The 20,430-nt window shown below is 37.0% G+C and overlaps 2 protein-coding genes across 2 annotated transcripts; one reads left to right on the forward strand and one right to left on the reverse strand.

Moving 5' to 3' along the window:
- The first annotated feature begins 6,425 nt into the window (after positions 1-6,425).
- Positions 6,426-15,316, forward strand: LOC134652066 (mismatch repair endonuclease PMS2). Its single transcript, XM_063507216.1, has 8 exons — positions 6,426-6,580; positions 11,676-11,835; positions 11,922-12,065; positions 12,313-12,514; positions 12,609-14,249; positions 14,535-14,733; positions 14,887-15,036; positions 15,180-15,316. The coding sequence occupies exons 1-8, from the start codon at positions 6,488-6,490 to the stop codon at positions 15,243-15,245; spliced, it is 2,655 nt and encodes an 884-aa protein (XP_063363286.1). The 5' UTR covers positions 6,426-6,487; the 3' UTR covers positions 15,246-15,316.
- A 2-nt stretch (positions 15,317-15,318) lies between these two features.
- LOC134652087 (glutamate-rich WD repeat-containing protein 1) lies at positions 15,319-19,849 on the reverse strand. The gene is made up of 7 exons (XM_063507250.1): positions 19,502-19,849; positions 19,004-19,166; positions 18,484-18,702; positions 17,778-17,914; positions 17,287-17,441; positions 16,148-16,365; positions 15,319-15,481 (listed from the first exon to the last, which is right to left on the reverse strand). Exons 1-7 carry the CDS (start codon positions 19,798-19,800, stop codon positions 15,344-15,346), a joined length of 1,329 nt encoding a protein of 442 aa, XP_063363320.1. The 5' UTR covers positions 19,801-19,849; the 3' UTR covers positions 15,319-15,343.
- Between the last annotated feature and the right edge of the window lie 581 nt (positions 19,850-20,430).

The following is a 20,430-nucleotide window of genomic DNA, read 5'->3' on the forward strand; positions in this document are numbered from 1 at the left end:
ACACATACAATAATTCTTAAACTACAAATTCAAATTGAATGTTTTTGAGAATATATCTTAAGCATGTTAAGCCCTATAGATTACTGAAAATTCAGGGTTCTAGCTTCAGCCATTCAGCCAGCACAAAATTACAGGACGTCGAAAATGGCCTGAAATCCTGAATCGCTTCGAGAAAAGGATGGTACGGCCGTGCCTCTTTGTTTTGCTCGACTTGGCGGGGGCACTGCCGTGCCCCCAGATAACATTTAATTTAGAGAAAATTATTTTTTGTTAATATAAAATATTTTTTCACCTTTTCCAACTGTTAAACAGTATGCAATAGTCATAGTAGAAACTTTTTATCGCTGGAAACCAATCTTGGATCTATATCTAAATCCCTAAAGTCTTTTCTCCTATCGATGCATTCCCTAATATTGTTTGTCATAATGATCAGTTGTCCTAACACTAAAAACCCTAATTTTGGTTATCCTAATATTGATTACTTATCTGAATGTTATTATGCATATTTTCTTTATTGCGAGGGTCGCAGTTGAACCCTAACCTAACCCACTTTTGTGGCAGCAAGTTCTAAAACCTAACCATTTTTCAGAACCTTACATTATAGAAAATAATCGTTATGACAATTGATCGTTATGGCATGTGCCCATTAGGACAAACCAGTTAGGGCAAGTGACTTTAGGACAAACGTTGTTAGGGATTCAGAATGACACCCCCAATTTTTACAGTATTTAAAAAAAGGTTTAAATTATAATAGCACAACATAACAGATTAGGATTGTCTGCCTCCGGCTTGCCTTAGCCGGCTGTCCAGAGTGGAGTCGTGAAATCTACGTTCTCGAGGGTAGATGTGAAAACATAAGTGGCAAGTTAGCTACAGGTATGTTTAAAGTCCAGTGACACCTCTCTAGTTCTCTACCCTCAGTCCTCGCACCGGTGTTGCGCTTGAGTCAACTTAGATGTAGCTTAATGTGGGGGCTCACCTTGTACGTGGGGGCGAGTCACCATCTGCCCGAAATAAAATTGTATTACCTATACCATTTTATTAGGCAGGCGTCTGGTTTACAATGCCATAGCATAGCGGTAGCCCAGTAGGCCCAGTAAGTCCATGGCTTTGACTCAATAGCCTAGCCTAGTCCATTTTAGATTCCATCAACTCTCAATTAGTCTTTATTAGAGATGCCCCGAATAATGGTTTTGGCCGAATACCGAATATTCGGCCACTCTCTCGGCCGAATACCGAATATTCGGCGACCGAATATTCGGCATGAGATGCGAACATTGTGAGTCACAATATTATGAAAACTGTTCGCCAACAAAGCACAACGTTTCGTTCTAAGATATATTTTTTGTAAAACAGGACTAATGAATGTAGGGTTAGAATCAATGAAATCAGACCCATGATAAAAATAAAATATTTCATAATCAACAAATGCTTAAATAAAGGGTCTTCCTATTTAACAACTTTCCAATAATACTTTTTAAATATTAAATACTTATACCTAAATTTGGTATTTTTTTGTGTAATTTTTCTTTTTAGTTAGAGGCAAGAGATATTCGGTATTCGGCCGAATAGTAGACAACATTTGGCCGAATACCGAATATTCGGCAAAAAGGCCGAATACCGAATAGTTGCCGAATATTCGTGGCGTCTCAGTCTTTATACACCTTGGCGGGTGCTGCTTCCACGTGCGTCCCATGATGGGCAAGGGCAGCATCCACTCGGTGTAGCCCCTACAGGCATTAAAATGTCAAAAGGCAATATATTGTCTTCGGCTCGGCAAACGCCTCCCACAGGTCCGGAACATCATTGTTTCGTGATAGGAAAGACATATTAATATTAATACTAGAGATGCCCCGAATAGTGGTTTTGGCCGAATACCGAATATTCGGCATGACACAAATATTTTTTAATCAACAAATGCTCAAAAAAGGGTCTTCGTATTTAACAACTTTCCAAGAACACATTCTAAATATACCTTACCTACATAGTTTTTGATTATTTTTATTGTGCAATTTTTCTTTTTAAGTAGGTGCAACAGATATTCGGTATTCGGCCGAATAGTAGGCAACATTCGGTCGAATACCGAATATTCGGCAAAGTGGCCGAATAGGCCGAATGCCGAATAGTTGCCGAATATTCGTGGCATCAAACTTGCCACTTACCCATTTCACAACACAATACATTAAATAACTAAGCTAACATAAGCTTTAAAGTTTAAAGAATAGTGGCATACGACCACGGCTATCCTCTGAATATCTATAATTTAAAGATAATAAATATAAAATATTTTCTAAATGCGATTTCGAGATGATTTTTTTTCTTGTTTCATACTTTTAAGAGCGCAATTTTTCAGTAGTCGGGTTTTAGTTTTTGAACTTATTTTTGAAGTGAAAACTTCTTTAGCGGCGCTGGGCACTTTTTGAGGTGGGGAAAAAATGATAAACTCGAGACAGCGTAAGGCGATTACGTGACCGTAAGGGGCGTAAGGCGATCACGTGACCGTAAGCCCCGTAATTTATGGTGGCCACTCATAATTTAAATGCCTTTTAAATCAATAAAGAAAAACTCAATGTTATTTGACATTGTAAGTCGGGTGACAATGCAATATTATGGTACCATCGAGCTGATCTGATGATGGAGACAGGAGGTGGCCATAGGAACTCTGTGATGAAACAACGCAACCTAATTGTGTTAGGGGTTTTTAGAATTGTCTCGATGAGTATTAGTTGTCTGTCGTAAGAAAAGTACAGTCAGCGATAAAAGCTTGTACCAAAAATGAAATTTTTGCCAAAAACTTATTTATTTTAGTATGAGGGCACCTTCGGTGCCCGGCATTGCAGTGCGACACGTACGTCGGGCTATGCCCGACGCATTTAGTATGAGGTGCCTGGTATTGTCGTTCGCCACCACGTCGAACTACGCCCGACGCATTAGTATGAAGGGCACCTTCGGTGCCCGGCATTGTAGTGCGCCACGGACGTCGGGCTCCGCCCGACGCATTTAGTATGAGAGCACCTTCGGTGCCCGGCATTGTAGTGCGCCACGAACGTGGGGCGACGCCCGACACATTTAGTATGAGGTCACCTTCGGTGCCCGGTATTGTAGTGCGCCACGTACATCGGGCTACGCCCGACATATTTAGATGGTAGGCATTGTAGTGCGCCACGTACGTCGAGCTACGCCCGCAGCATTTATAGAATCCTGAGCGCTAGCGGATCCGAAATTCTAGGCGCCGGATGGCAAGGGGGGCGCAAAAATGGCAAATGAGAAAAAAGTTTTAAAAGACGCGAGCGTGGCGAGGGGGGTGGAAAATAAGCTTGAAAACTTCAACGAAGGGCGCCAAAACCCGATTTCGCTCTACCCTGATCAAGGGCTCGGGCCGGCACTGGGTACATGCAAGCAAAACCGGGGGCAAAAGCTGTAGATATTGTATGTATGTACATATTTGAAATGTGCTAATTACGCTCTTTCAAATGATATATGACACGGCATCATAACCTTAAGGAATACTATCTTTCCCTACCTTAGTTTTTATTTTTATAATAATTGACACTGTTGTTTCTTTATTTAATAGGTATATATTGTAGTTTTTATGTATGTATGTATGTCTAGATGTATGTTTATGGTTGTATGTATTTAAGTATGTTTATCTTTATTAATGTTTTGTGTTGTTTGGTTATATTCAATTCGACTTTTCATATTTTTTATTTGCGCCACCTACCGTATATTCTAATTATTTTGTCTCCGATATCCAAAGGTTGTCTGGAAGAGATCGCTCTTAAGCGATAAGACCGCCTGTTGTTACCTCTATTGTCTTTGTTTATGTTATTGTACATTTATTGTAAACTACGTGCATGTGAGGTGTGCAATAAAGAGTATTGTATTGTACTTCATTTAATTTTTTTGTTCCTGACTTTATGACCTCTAGAGGGCGCCATGATCAATTTAATGTGACGTTATAAGCCTATAACCAGCGGACAATCAAGACAATTCGAATGACACATGATTTGTCAAGTTATAATGCGTACTTTTGAAGTTATGAGGGAACAGATGAACATACATACATACATACCCACATACATAAAGGTCAAAATCATAACCCTCCTTTTGCTTTGCCGTAGTCGGGTAATAACATCATGAAAAAAAAAACATGTATTCATAGCATAATTTTTATTTATAAGTGTTAATAATAATAATAAATAATAAATCAGCCTTTATACGTCCCACTGTTGGGCACAGGCCTCCTCTCATGCGCGAGAGGGCTCGGGCTATAGTCCCCACGCTAGCCCAAAGCGGATTGGGGACTTCACATACACCTTTGAATTTCTTCGCAGATGTATTGCAGGTTTCCTCACGATGTTTTCCTTCACCGAAAAGCTAGTGGTAAATTGATATTTCATACATAAGTTCCGAAAAACTCATTGGTACGAGCCAGGATTTGAACCCGCGACCTCCGGATTGAAAGTCGGGCGTCATATCCACTCGGCCACCACCGTTTATAAGTGAATAACAAGTAAATTAATAAGTGCATAACCTAATATGGAACAAGTAAATTAATAAGTGCATAGCCTAAAAACAAATAAATTGATAAGTACATAGCCTAAAAACAAGTAAATTAATAAGTACATAGGCTAATAACAAGTAAATCATAATAACAAGTATATTCTACAATATCGAGATACAATTCTATTGGCTATATTCTACAACATCATACGAATAAATTCTATTGGCTATAATATTCGATCTATGCCCATGTTTCCTGGGACGGCACATAGTTGAATATGGGGTAGCCATAGTGATAATTATAATACATTTCATTAATGCTAGTCTTACTAAAATCTACATACGTTTCTAAAAATGTATTATACTTATCGCCAATTGGAAAACACGACATTAAGTTTAGCTTATTAACTATCGGTGTATCCTTAATTTTTTCTAAATTTACTTCTAATCCTAATTGATTAGTTGTTAAGTGAGTAGTCGGTGATGTCAAGTCTGGTGAATAATCATAGACTATGGCTCTTAATTCTAATAACCACTGTTCTTTAGCATACTGTTCTAATAACTCGCGATCATTATTGTCTTTGTTTTTCACTTCACTTTTTGTTATAATGTTTTTCAAGTGGTCTTCCCACATGTCATGATTGTTGTCTTTAGTAATGCAGAATCTCTGTGTGTAATGTTTTCTCATTGCTAACTCCACCCTGGCCAATTCTGCGACGTCATCTGCTGGTGCTGGTTGGGTGATCTGCATGTAGTGTAAGCGTTCTTCTATTTGTGCCTTCAAATCCTGCAGGTCTGCGATGTACTTGGGCTCTAATTGTGGCTCTTCTAACTTGCATGTGATTGATGCGTCTTGAAGTTTTCTGAGTCTTTCTTCGTAGACACGGCGTATCAAGACTGCTCGGTCGTAGAAGTGGTACTGCCGACACGACAACTTGAGCAACTTGTAATGTTCTTCACAATATTTGAATTTCATTGACACATATTTTTTACATGGTTTGTCCCAAGTATAGGCTGAACATATCAGTCCCACAAAATTCCCAAAGTTACCATCTTTTCAAATGCCAAAAACTACCTGCAAGTCGTATCAGGTAACAGTCGTATCAGGTAACAAGTCACTGTGGGATTGATTGATGTTATCGAGGATGCCGACACGTGGCCTAAGGCCTAAGCAGGCCACACTTATGGATCAGAGACTCAGAACAGGGTTCTTGCATCTGTACTGATATGATTGAAGCTCGCCGTGGGTTATGTGATTCTTCCAGACGCCATTGGTTATTCTGGTTTCGCTCAGCAAGTAAATGGGCCACGTCTACACTTAGCCGTCTTCGTTCGAGTCACGTCCGTACTTCTGTATTCCTCGCAAAAATACATGAAAAATAAAAATTGATACAGAAATTGTAAAGCAACCTAAGCAACAAGTGTCAATACTGTCAATGTCACTGATAGATGTCACTGGAAAAACCGATTATTTTTGAGCTGTCAAGATCTCATGTCAGAACGTCACTACTAATTTTGACAGCTCCCTTAAAAAAAAGAATATCTCTGGTTTTTGGCTTCCAATTATTGGGTCGTACATTATTGGGTCGGGCTTTCTCGACCTGTACCAATAATGTTCAGCCCAATAATTGAAAGCCAAGGGACTCAAATTAGTGGACGCGAATTATGGGGTCGTACATTATTGCCCTGTGAAAATAGTGGCTTCGTATTATCGCCCCGGACCAAACTTGCGCGGACCGAGAATGCTCAACCCAGGAATGTACAGCCCAATAATCCGCGTCCATCATGGACGCCAATTATTGGGCTGTACATTCTTGGGTTGAGCATTATTTGGTTGTGTATTAGTGGCTCCCATGACAATGACATTGACAGTTGATCAAAGAGTATTGTAATATATCAGTTGATTATTCATAGAATGTATTGAACTTCGCGGCCTTTTTGTTTTATTTTCGATTTAATTTTACTATTTGTAAGCTTAGATAAAATGGATAATCATGACGAAAAGAAGGACAATGAAAAGGTTAAGTCCATAAAGCCTATTAATGTAGAATCTGTGCACAAGATATGCTCCGGTCAAGTAAGTAACAAGCGGTTTTGCGGTGTAAAAAAATAATCACATATAGTGGAGTCAATATAAAGTTAAAGTTACATTAATTGCACAGTCAAATGTTTCTACACGGGTGAATTATATATCATATTGAATACCCGGCTGCGAATTAACAACTTGATATCTGTTCCCGTTTTTGAGAAATAACATTTTTTTTATTTTATATTTTATACTACCTAAACAGTAATTTCACACTAGAGATTTTTTGAAGAATGGGCTATGAAGCTTACACGACTACACGGTCAGAATTTCTCCCGGCAATAATATTAATTATAGATTTAATGAAAAAAACAATAACTTTGTAAGTTTTTCATGACCGAGAATATCCCACACTGAGAGAAAAGTTTACTATTGTGGTTAATAGTGTTTGTTTCGATCATGTTTAATTTATCTGCCTGAGGAACTGCTATATTCGCAGAATAGCAGCATGATATTGGAAACAAACAGCAAATAATGTTCTACACAATTAATGGACACTTCTAGTTTTTTGACAGTAAGTGTACAAGTTATTGAAGAATAACATACTTATTTTTCTCGCAATTATTAAATCAATTTCCAGCATAAAAAGTCAATGAAGTATGCTGTATTTCCAGGCTTCCACAGAGGCCAAGTCAAACTTTGTTTAAGATGTCAAAAAGATATCATTTTGTTATCATTCGCCCAACCGTCTCGCTCGCACCAATACATATTTCATCTAGTACGAGTGAAATGCACGCGCGAATGATATAAAATGACATCTTTTATAACAAAGTTCGAATTAGCATCAAGGTATATTAGGAAAATATACCTTATGACTTATGGCATTGCGTTAAGGTTTAATAATTCAATGCATAAAGTGTCTGTGTTTATGTGAAAAATGATAGGTGTCAATTTTTATATCTATTCACAAAACGTTTAGAATACAGGATGCACAGTCAGATATAAATAGACCCTTGAAGTCTTACAACTATCTATGATACTGGATCTCAAGCTTATTTGGTTAGTAAGTACCGTCCACCAAGTTATACTTCGAATAGCCACCCGGACAAATTCCAAAGCTAATTTCGAATTTTAAAATTTGACAATTCACGAGAAGAGTAACGTAACGTCAAAGGATATGTTTGTCCCTTTTCAACGATCCTGTCATCCGATGCTTGAGTAGAGTGAAACTAAAAGAAGCAAATGTCAGCAATTCGTAACGCTTAGTTTTTGTTAGCGTTAGCGCATCGCGACATGAGAACTAGTATGAGCCTGGCCCTCGATTACGTATAATTGCAAGGAAACTTGGGATCAAGTTATCTTAGTCAATTTAGAGCAGTTGGAATTCAACTCATTGTGAAATTTTTGAACGTTTTCAAATAATTTGTTGGATTAAGTAGTAAAAGTGTTACAGTGTGTTATATATTTGTGATCTACTTACAAGGCCCTTTCATTTGGTACCCCACATGGTATGTTTAAAAGAAAAATGGTAAAAACTTTGCGTCATAGCAACTACCCTCACCACTTTCGCGCTTGTCATCTCATATATTTGTGTTCAGGTAATTATACTGAATGCACTGATACCAAATATACTCATATCCGAGACGACATGAGCGTAATTTTTTCTAGAAGACTTTTCGAGGAAAGGCCAGGCTACAATATCTTTACAGGTTGATTGATACTGAGTGTATTAACACCATGTTCACCCATATCCAAGACGATATGAACGAAAAGTAACCTAAAGCCACCCTACCAACATTTTCGTAACAATGAGAGATTATTTCTTGGAAATAATGTTGTAATATAAACTCCTTGTAGAGCACCTACCTGCGAAGAGATCGTGCTGTCAAAGTTGTTAATGATTTAATATAATATTGTTAATTAACTAAAGTTTTATTAATGCATCATTTCATTTTATACACCGCGGGATTTAATAACCCAAAAGATTTAAATCACGTATTTTTGACGACAGTACGAGTAAATAATGTTATATCAACATGGGTCCAATTATATATTTTAATTAAACTACTATTTCAGTACAAATTAAATCATATTAATTTACCGCTTCTTTGTGAACAAACCTTTATTCAGAGAGTGAGCGAGTTTAATTAATCTCAAGTAGAGAAACAGAGAGCGAGCATGACATTTCATGAATCACTCCGATATCATACGATGCACGGCGAATGCAGTGACATGTGTTCCATGACAAGAAGTGTCAAGTTATGTCTAGGATCATGTTTACGTTGAAATTATTTCAATTGATTGGCACCTCAAAATACCACAAATTGTATCAAAACTTTATTAATTACTACAACAGTAGGTATAGTGCAGTTATTATTGTTGAAACTTTGCGATAAAATCTTTTCCTTTGAGTGAGGTAACCAAAGCCATTAACCATGATTATATCCGAAAGAAATCATGCCTCTTATTGTTTTAACTCATACTACAGCTGGAAAGGGATGATTACTTGAATGACCTTTTGTTAAAATATCGATCATGCTTATCAGTACGTATTTTAAATTCTCGATGTGTTGATTTATACTGAGTAAAGTAAAATAAACAACTATGTTAAACAATTACGCTTTTTTATTAATTTAATGAATTAGGTTTTCGAAGTGTGTACCACCGTTTTCAGCACAAAGATTTAATTTTAAACGGATTTCATTATTTAGGTTTACAAAAGTGTTCTTTATTTCTTCGGAAGCTGTTCGAATTTTTATTCATAATTCTTCTCCAGAGTTCACTGGTGTTGAGTATTCCTTCCTTATCTTTCAGAGTTCCCCATAGAAAAAAACCAATGGCGTTAAGTCGGGTGACCGGGCGGGCCAGGTTAGGACGTTGCTTCCACGGCCAATCCACCTCTCAGGGTATTGTTCGTCTAGCCAATTTACGAACTTCTAGGCTGAAGTGGGTCCGTCGTGCCGGAAGCACATAGTTCTTCGGGTTTCCAAATCCGTACACAAAGTGAATATCCGCTAAATGAATTTTATTTATTACAGTCAATCAAATTTAAAGATGTTATCTTGCGCATATCTTGTGTGACATATGAAATATGTCATTTTATTGACATCAATTTCGTCATTTTCGTCAAACTGGCCAGTTATCGTAAAGGTAAATAGTTTGTACTCTCGTGATTGAGAACAGAACAAAATTTCGGTAGTGAAACCTTTTGTAGGATATCAAACTTAATTAAGTGAAACTGGCTAATAACCATGTAGTTAGTGCGTCTGCGTGTAAAATTAGTTGGTGGCTACGTCACGCATAAGGGTGTGTTAGAATTGAGATTTTTTTACTTGTGATTTGTTTTAAATAATTAATATCTCTTAATTTAAGGGTTTTTGGACTATGTGTTATATAACTTTATATACTCTAATTAGGCTCTAAAATCGTTGGTTTAAATCTTTCGGGTTATTAAATCCCGCGGTGTATATAACCCTATTACCCTTTGAATGACCTTTTTCACGTTTTCTACAGCAATGCAGTCGACTGCAGCAATTTTGAAGCGCGACATTGCTACCGACTGCATTACTGTGGTAAATGTCAAAATCGAAGTTCCTGTCTGGATTTTGGCGTCCATTAAAAATAAATAATCAAAGGAGGTCATCGATCAAATGGGCCGGAGGACAAGCCATCGTTAACTGGTAGAGAATGCCTTATGGCATTAAGTCCGCCTCTTGTACTATAAGGTTTTTCTTTTGTGCAATAAAGATTAACCACTTTATTCATAAACTTTACGGGCCTGATTTAGTTCAATTATGTTTATCCCTTACTTACAAATACATAAGTTAAAGTGACAGATAAGGACAAACGATTATTACCATTATTAGCTAATTGAGGTTTGTAGCGCGTTTATGAATAACGGGGGTTAAAGAAATAAAATAAATACAGATGATGACAGTAATTATATACGCATTTTATTACGGAAAAAGATTTAATATTGGGTGTAAATGAAACGGGAATTGGAAATATAAAATAAAATGATATTATATTATTCATTTCCGTAAGTCAAACCATCATCTTTATTAGCATTGACATAACGCTCAACTTCGCACAAACCGTATGGTTTTTCACTAAGGAGTGATATATTCTCTTTACGCTAAACTTTATGGTGGGTTGACAAGTCTGTATACTTCTTTGGAACTAACTGCCACAGTCTGTCATAGCCATGTCATAGCCTCATAGCTGACATATGTGACGTATAGGAGATACCGCAATGCATGCATGCATTGCGCGTTTTATAGGAGCTTGGCCTGAGGTGTGTTAAGTAAGCGCGCAACGCATACCGATGAAACTGGGTAAGATAGTCATGGGAGAATTAACGGTCGACCGGATCGCGAACTCTCGGCTGTTGAAGCGGAACAATCGTCTGCCGCGAACATTGAAGTGAGACGGAGATATGGAAGTCGATAAAACGTTCTCTACAGTGAATCAGTACCCGCCATTTAGGGTAATTTAAATAGCTTGGATGATTTAATAATGGTTTTATTCCATACAATATTACATATACGTGGGAGATTTTTTGTTGTTACACTAACATGAGAAAGAGATTTGAGAAAGTGAAAAACAAACCCACTGTCCATTTTCTCGAAGCAACGAAAACATTTTCAAAACAAAAATGGTTAATAGTAATTAAATGGATTAATTTACGTGAGAGATTTTTTTGTAGGATATAGTAAATATACAGAGCTTAATTAACATGTAATTGTTATGTACACATAGTTGTTATTTTTATATAAAAAAATATTTTTAATAAAGAAAATTATTGGGAGCTGGTTTTGGTGTCAAGCTGGGAGAAAATATAAATACATAATGAGTATATGTTTGAGAACTGCATATTAAAAAATCTCGAGTGTCGGATTCATGTTTTGATATATTTTTTCTATTTTAATAATAGTTTGGATTTATTAAAACCATGTGACATATTTTGTGGAGATTTTTTTTTAAATATAGTATTTGCAACATAGGTTATCACATCTCAAAAAATCTCTAGTGTGAGAATTCATGTAGAGCTCTCATACATTATGAACTGTGCTGACCCGCCTAATAAACTTGATGAACTAAGTCGATTTTGCTTAATTTGTTACAACGTAGTTTTTACATCCGGCAGGTAGTGCTTAGTTTAGCGGTAGCAGTAAAAGAACTGGTCGAAAATTCGCTAGATGCTGGGGCCACTAATATAGACATACGGTTTAAAAATCACGGAATAGATCTGATAGAGGTGGCTGATAATGGGTCTGGTGTTACAGATGACAATTTTGCAGCGTTAAGTAAGTTCATAAAATAAACTAAGCCAAAACAAATAACTACATGCTAAATATTTACATGGTTAATGTTATGTTATATATCATTTCAGCTTTAAAATACCACACTTCTAAACTAAACGAGTATTCAGACCTACTAGGAGTATCTAGCTTTGGGTTTAGAGGAGAGGCATTAAGTTCTCTATGTTCGCTGGCAAAACTCACCATTGTCACCAGGCACAAGAGTTCTGAGCATGGTATGTATATTCATTTATAATTTATATTGCATAAAATTAAAATATATTACTTTAGATCTGCTTTGTGGACCCTTGAGTTTATGATGGAACCTGCAAAGCAAAAATAATGTACCAAGTACAAAAAACTAAGCTGACTCACAGCTCTAATTCTTTTTATGTTTCAAAAGAGTGTAGTCAAAAACCTTTGTGATTCATTTCCATCACTACTATGAGCTTGGAGTCAAATTTAATTTATCTATTGTTTCAGCAACAAAGTTGGAGTATGATCATAAAGGAAATATTGTAAAGAAGACTCTATGTTCGCGCCAAGTTGGAACCACTGTCAGTTTATCAAATTTATTTGCTTCACTACCAGTCAGGCAGAAAGAGTTTCATAAGAATGCCAAAAGGGAATTTAACAAAATGACTCAACTTCTATATGCATATTGTCTCATATCATTGGGAGTCAAGTAAGCAGCACTACATTTTTACATTTCTGGGTATATTTCTCCATAATTTTTTATTATGTACTAGTATTAACAATGTTACATTTCTACCTTGCAGAATAACTTGTACTAACCAAACAAGTACCAATTCTAAGACTTCAGTGGTGGCCACACAGGGATCAGTTTCCTACAAAGACAACATAGCTTGTATATTTGGCACAAAACAATTGCAATCCATCCTAGAAATCAAGCCTGAGCAGGTTTCAAATATCAAGGATAATATTTTTAAAGGGCTATCAGGGAATGTTCGGGAGAGTGAAGACTCTGTTGTACTGGAAGATGTGGAGATAGACTTGTCAGAAGAGTCTAATGATGCTGATCAATCATGTGTTGAAAGCTCACAAGAAGCAATAACCAACTCGCAAAAATCACAGGGCTATAAAAATGTAACTGATCCTGTAGAATTCACAGGCTTTATATCATCTTGTGCTCACGGTAGCGGCCGCTCCAGCACAGACAGACAGTTTTTCTATGTCAATTCAAGACCCTGTGAACCAACAAAAATAATGAAAGTTATCAATGAAACTTACAGACAATATAATCCACACCAGTATCCTTTCGTGTTTTTGAACATCACCATAGATAGAACATCTGTTGATGTAAATGTAACACCAGACAAAAGAAAATTATTTCTTACTAAAGAAAAGATCATATTAGATGTTATGAAAGCATCATTATTAAAACTTTTTGAAGCTATACCAAGGACCTTAAAAATAGAAACTAATGCTAATCTGTACAGCCATAAATCTGAAAATGTTAAGCCAGAAACAGATCAGCCTAGAATTTTCAACTCTTTCATGCAGCGATTTTCTAAGAATCCTGTATCAACATCTCAATCAGAAAATAGTAGCAAGGCAGAAACAAGACAAGTAGATTTGAAAAGGAAATCAACTACAATGTTGGACTATATAGCTTCCAAAACAAGCAAATTGAATGATGATAACCATGTTGACTGTAAACAAGTATGTGAGGACTCTAAATCTGAAAGTATTGAAATAGAAGCATCAGATTCTGATAACTCAGTAGAAGAACATAATGGAACAGTGAAAAATGAAACTATCATTAATGATTCAGTAGAAACACTAAATGAAACTACCAATGCAGATCCATCAAATGAAAGTAATGAATTAAGTCCTTCATCTGATAATGTAACAAAAAACATCATGTACTTAGAGGACTCTGATAATGTCCCAGATACTCAAATTAGAAAGCTAACTGATGTTGTAATTGAAAAATCACACACATATCATTGCAATAACAAAGACTTGCAGAAAAAGAATAATGTATCCTTGAACTTTGAACAAAAAGGCAAACAAAATAAATCAAAAACTGTAGTAACAGATAAGGAAGACTTAGGTAAATGTAACAGAAAAACTGTGATTATGAAAACATCTCTAGCTCACGTAAAAGCATTAGCGGTAATGAACAATAAACAAACTAATATGACTGCACCAGAAAAAATAAAATTCAAAACTTCTATAAACCCTGTCTTTAATAAGAAATGTGAGGAAGAACTCAGTAAAGAAATATCTCAAGAATCATTCAAAAAGATGATTGTTGTAGGTCAATTTAATTTAGGATTTATAATCACTCAATTAGAAGATGATCTGTTTATAATTGATCAGCACGCTACTGATGAGATTTATAATTTTGAAACATTACAGAAAACTACAGAGCTAACAAGCCAAAAACTAGTCATGTAAGTGGTTATAATTATTTTTGACTGCTCTATCTCTATAGTTTTTTACTTACTGTCTGCTAAAATAAAAGACAGCTAATACTACCTACTCTAGAAGATTAGTAGCCTCTTAGTTTGAAAATGGGCGTATAGCCTGTCTGGGGAAGGCTGGATTTGGGTGTTTCCTCTCTATAAAAACTGGTATAAGTAAACGGTTCTCCTCCAATCAGTGCACCCAAGGTCCGTTTATCTACTCTTGTTGAATTTACCTAGCCTATGCCTAATGTTCCGTCCTTGTACTTACAGACCGCAGCAACTTGAACTCACAGGTGTCAACGAACAAATACTAATGGACAACTTAGAAATTTTCAAAAAGAACGGATTCACGTTTGAAATAAATGAAGATGCCCTTCCAACTAAAAGAGTGAAACTTTTAACTATTCCTATGTCGAAAAATTGGATATTTGGGAAAGAAGATATCGAAGAGTTATTATTTATGCTAAGGGTTAGTATTTAGCAGAGTTATTGAAGTAGAGCTTAACAAAAACTCTTGCCTCTTAGTTTGACAGCCGCAATAGATGTCGCTGCATCCTTTTTCCCGGAAAGGATGTGATTATAAAATATATTTATTTGTATTAATAGCATTTTCTTTTTACAGGAATCGACATCGGAATACTGTAGGCCAAGCAGAGTAAGGGCGATGTTCGCCTCCAGAGCGTGCCGCAAATCCGTCATGATAGGCACGGCCTTGAGCAAAGCCGATATGAAAGTACTGGTAGACCACATGGCAGAAATTGACAACCCCTGGGTAATAAAACTAATAAATATCTCGAATCTAATTTTTTACTATCCTGAGTTTCTTCGAAATTCAATATATAAAGACTGTTAATTTACTGTGGGACTATTCTTGGGCCAAAACCAGTCGTAAATGTAATTTTTTCTATTTTTCAGAACTGTCCTCATGGCCGACCTACCATTCGACACTTGGTGAATTTAGCTATGTTGCATAAAAGCTAATAATTTTATCTACTTTAAACGAATCATCAAAAATCATGGCTGTTATTTTGTAATACGTTGAAATAAATAGATGTTGAATGTTTTATAATTGTATTGATTTAAACGCTAATAGTTTTGAATATGTTGAAGCCCGTGTGGGCGGTCGTGACGATAACTCCGGGGATCTGTTTGTGCCAGTGCAGCTCCTTGATGTCGGTCTGCCCTTGATGTATGAACAGCAGTTGTGGTGGCAGATTCTGAAATATAATATGATAAATGTCACATCGAAAAAAACTAGAAACCTAGAAGGTTTTTCGATTGTTTTCAAAACTCGTCAGTTTTTGCAATAGTCCCATCTTAAACGGGATGATAAGTTTGAAAGTCAATAAGCCTGGGAAATGGTATAATGCAAGACTAACCTAACCCCCACCACAGGTGTCGTTTCCAGCGAAACAGATCCTTAATGCAGCAGACATTTATGCATATACAAAGCTTTGAAACAAACGATGAAAATTATTCACATGTTAACTATAGTCATCTGTACCTATACTAGCACGTGCTCACGACTTCGCCTAGTAAAAGGCGTAAAACCGCCTCCCCTCCCTCTATTAAATCCTCATAATATAGTACCGTTTTTGTGTGATTGAATAACATGTAAATATCCAAGCAGTCCAAAACAGAAAACTGGACTTAATCGCGTGCACTTACTTACTTTTATTATTATTAGGCCTGATGTTTCGAAGCGACATCACGTCCGTGCTAACAGGCAGACTGGCGAGGAATTCTATCAACCACCCGTAATGCAAACTACCCGCACTTGATCTTGATTATTTACTTGTATAATGCTAGGGTTGTCACTTTTTCGACTGTCCAACCTGGTTCTAGGATGCTACACCCAGTGGCATTAATCAGATAAATATTACCTTTAACTCTTCATCAACCACTTCTTCGTCGTCTCTCTCCACGGCGAGGTCCCACAGCGCCACCTGGTTGTCTTCTCCGGCAGACGCCAGGACGCTCGGCTCGGCCCAGTGCCATTCTACTGACGTCACTGGCGCTGTGTGGTGCTTGAACGTGCCGACTGGCGTCTTGTTTGTGAACTGCCGCAAGTCCCATATGTGGAGGAATCCATCGTCGCCGCCTGTAAATAAACAAGTGTCCCGATATAATATAATACCACTGGTCCAATACTACGTACCCATACCTACCCACCTCAGTGTGAAATGATATCAAGCTATCAAAAACGGATAATTTGATTCAAGTCTCTTTATCTATGCTACCGTACCGACGACGCGATTTAGGGTTGGGATTGGGATAGCAAAGTGATAAAACTATAATTCCAAAGGACCATGGGCAACTTTGTATGGAGCCTGGACCCAACGCCAACAGAAATGAGAGTAAGGTCATTAGATAGGTATTTCTATGTACTTCATTTTTTCTATGGGCACCAATCGGAATTCCATTGCAGAACTGAGATATTGGTATTTTAGCCAAAATGTCGTCACCCTTATTACCTAGGCAATAGAGTCCAAGTAAGTAAATTAATTGCTGCAGGGTAGATGTTCGCGCACCGCCGGGCGAGCACACCGAATGATTTACCGCGCTCGCCCGGCGGTGGACTCTATTGCCTAGGTAATAAGGTTGACGACATTTTGACTAATGTACCAAATTCTCAGTTCTGCAATGGAATTCCGCTCGGTGCCCATAGAACGAAATGAAGTACAGAAAAATACCTATCTAATGACCTAACTCTCAACTCTAACGCATAGTCCAAATGTTCAAGGTCTTTTTATTGGCTGCCAATTTTTAACCCTTAGGACTTTTAGGAGTAGATTATAGTCTGATTATAGTGTATCCCATGACTATATATATAGGTAGTCATCCTTGGTGCTGTGGGAGCGACCACTCAAGTCAAGTCATGACAAAATCAAAGTTGTTTAATTAAAAATTAATGTGACTGAAGTGACGCGGGATTAGGTCACAGTATTTAATGTCATTCAAATAATAGGAATTTTCGCTAGCTCCAAAGGAAGTCAGATAAAATAATCTTACTAAAACTTACCACTAGCTATAAAAGGCTCCTTATTGTTCCATGATATGACATTGATATCATTCTCGTGAGCATTTTCGGCAGTCAACATGCAGGCTTTGGTTGGCGCCGCTCTTGTGTCCCATATCCTGATTGTTTTGTCAACAGAACATGAAGCCAACACATTTCTGAAAAAATAGAAATTGAATAACTTTTTAGATTACTTTTTAAACTGTGGCTTACAAGCCTTCTAATCTTCTAAGATATTGAATTGAACTGAATCTGGCTTAAAGGAAGGAAGCGGGAGGACCAAATGCTATACAATCTTGTCCGATAAAAAATACGAGAGATCTGTAGGTTTGGCCGTGACCCTTGTTTCAACAAGTTTAGATAGCCTGTCTTAGATGATGGCACAGACAGTAGACACGGGTTTAGGGTCCCCAAAATTATGAATAATGTTGTATAGTGTAAGCAAAAATAGCAATTACATTACTTAGAATATTTTAATAAGTATTTTTTGTTACCTTTCATTTGGTGACCACTGCAAGTCTTCAACAGAACTAGTGTGTCCCACAAGAGGCCTTTGATCAACATCCCATGTGCCAGCCTCATTGGGTTTCCAGATGTGAATGTCTCTTCTGCAATCTCCAGTAGCTAGTACCTAAAATTATATTGATATGATTAGTGACAAATGTGTAAAGTTTGGACTTAAAAGATGAGTTATTTAGATATATGAACTGCAATGATTGTAAGAACATGCTAATAATTAGGGCCTGAATTACATGGCATGACAACATGTTCTAAACTTTCAGCCATTGTGACAACCTGAAGATTTTTAATATTCTTATGCTTTATTTATAGTACTGCTTTTTCATAATACATGAAGGTGTTACAATCATACGGTAAGTGGTAGGTAGGAAGTCTCCAGTGCCATGCAACAGCATATAATATTTTAGCAATTATTCTATTTAAATCTATACACATTTCAGATGTCTAACAGTTAACATGTTAACTGATCATTATAGACCTTACAGCTTTACAATAAAGTTCACAAATGGTCAGTTAACTGTTTGCAAATTTTATGATTATAACTCATAAAATTAGGTTATTCCTTTGCTCAAGAGTCCTGGTATCTCTTGCAGTCAAAGAAGAATGTTAAAAGTGTTAAAAGAAGTGTTGCTCTGGAGTATAAATAGATGTGGACTAAGTTGTGTTTACTGAAAAACTTACCCCCATTTCAGTTGGACACCAATCTATGCCAAAGCCCTCTTGTTGATGTCCAGTAAATGAATACAGAGGCTTGACCGGGTTGTTCACGGTGTCTAGATTATAGCGCTCAAGTAGGGCAGGGTCGTCCACGGCTTGCAGTTGTTGTGTTATGTTCCAGATGTCTACTCTACCTAATTCTGACCAGCTTGCAGCTAATACTGAGTTTTTGAAGTTTGATGTCTGCAATTTAAAGACTTATTCAATATTTTTAACACATTTACTTACTGATTTTAATGCAATTTTTTGGAGGAAGGAATAAAAAAGGTCTTTATTCAGCATGCATACCAGAGAAACTTTGATGAAGAAGTTAAATTTGAGTTATGTTGAGGTTTTAAGTTTAATGTAATTTTTATGAGGCTGAGTACACAAAAGAACATGGCCAAAATCAATGGTCAACTTTACATTACTTAAGTTTTTCAAGCATATAATTAATAATAATATATCGTCTGTCTAACATAATGCAATTTTTTTTACAGTTTACCCTAATTCTATTGACACAGCCCTGGTGCTTGATGAAGGAGAAGGTCATCTGTGGCTTCTTTTCCTCGTCCTCATCATCATCATCTTCCTCGTCAGACTCCTCGTCCTCCTCTGCCTCGGGTTTGGATGTCGGGTGCAGGTTTGACATCTTTACAACTAGAATACTGAATTAACATATAATGATGAATTTAGGGACACAATAATTATAACAGTGTATATTAAGGGGCCCACTGATTAACAGTCCGCCGGACGGCATCAGCCTGTCAGTTAGAACAAAAAGTTGACAGTTCCGAACTGACAGGCCAATAGGTACTGTCCGTCGGACTGTTAATCAGTGGGCCCCTTAATGTTGGGAATATCGAAATTTGGAACTTCTAATACATAATTCATAGTTCATAATTTGTTTATTTGCGTAAGATAGTAATATTGGTCTTAATCATAACATATAATGTAGTCAAATCTTAATCCTTTGATAAAACCGTTTTACCCAAATACTTACTGGTTCAAGTGGGCACTAGAAGCTTGCGTGCCGGACACCAGGTAAGCGGTCATTGGGTACTGTTCCCTGTTACTCCCCAGGTTATCATTGACTATATCGAAGCTCAGACATGGGGCGCCAGTCTGTGCCTGGTGCAGCATCACGTACGCCGACTGATCGCACACTAGCTGTTCATCCTCCTTAAGCGGTTGACCCGGCAGGTAAGTCTTAGGTTCGTCACTGTCACCACCTTCTTCATCCATGCTTTCATCTTCACTCTCACTAGAGCTCGCGTCCATCTTTTCTTCGTTCAAAGACATTTTCACTTTAATATGCTTAAAAAATTGCGAAAATTAAAGAAAACACGTGGTGCGCGCAGCGCAATATTTTAGAATGTAGACTTGACGTTCAAATGTCACTGTCAGTGTCAAAAAACCGTTCGGAAATTTAGAGACCAGCTGTATTTTCCTTTACATGAATTTTAATAAACTACTCTTTTGAATTTGTGCAAACATGAGTTGCTTCGTTGCTTCTCTGTTTTTCAACACGAAAGGGATGAAATACGAAGAATGGCATAAATAAAGTCCGTCAACCAAATCTTGTCAGTAGTAAAAGGCGGCAAATTTGAAAAATCGCGGGTTAGCAACACTGTGTTCGAATAATTCCAAAATGCGTGTCATCTGTGTTTTATCTGTGGAATGTGGACCGTGAATGACAGCCGTCACCTTATTTGTTTTCATTTGGTTTTCATTCTGAATCGTTTCTGTTTCAAGAGATATTTCTGCTGTCACCATTAAATACCAATACATTAAATAAGAATAAGCAAAGCTAAGGGGCCTATAATGTACAATCATGCTCGTTGATGGTAAACATTACTAAAAATTGAGGTTATGACAAGTACATACTGGAAGAACTCTTTCGAACTTTTAAGATTATGTTCAGTTTTTTTG

The sequence above is a fragment of the Cydia amplana genome, chromosome 11, assembly GCF_948474715.1.
Source record: "Cydia amplana chromosome 11, ilCydAmpl1.1, whole genome shotgun sequence".
Classification (NCBI taxonomy): domain Eukaryota; kingdom Metazoa; phylum Arthropoda; class Insecta; order Lepidoptera; family Tortricidae; genus Cydia; species Cydia amplana.

Bases quoted from the DNA above. Each gene is read 5' to 3' on its own strand.
- LOC134652066 (XM_063507216.1), top strand. From the start codon at position 6,488: ATGGATAATCATGACGAAAAGAAGGACAATGAAAAGGTTAAGTCCATA. The intron at 12,515-12,608 runs GTAAGCAGCACT...TCTACCTTGCAG, and splicing joins CTCATATCATTGGGAGTCAA to AATAACTTGTACTAACCAAA. The intron at 15,037-15,179 runs GTAATAAAACTA...TCTATTTTTCAG, and splicing joins CAGAAATTGACAACCCCTGG to AACTGTCCTCATGGCCGACC.
- LOC134652087 (XM_063507250.1), bottom strand. From the start codon at position 19,800: ATGTCTTTGAACGAAGAAAAGATGGACGCGAGCTCTAGTGAGAGTGAA. The intron at 18,703-19,003 runs GTAAACTGTAAA...TTTAAATTGCAG, and splicing joins GCTGTGTCAATAGAATTAGG to ACATCAAACTTCAAAAACTC. The intron at 15,482-16,147 runs GTAATATTTATC...ATTATATTTCAG, and splicing joins TGGTTGATGAAGAGTTAAAG to AATCTGCCACCACAACTGCT.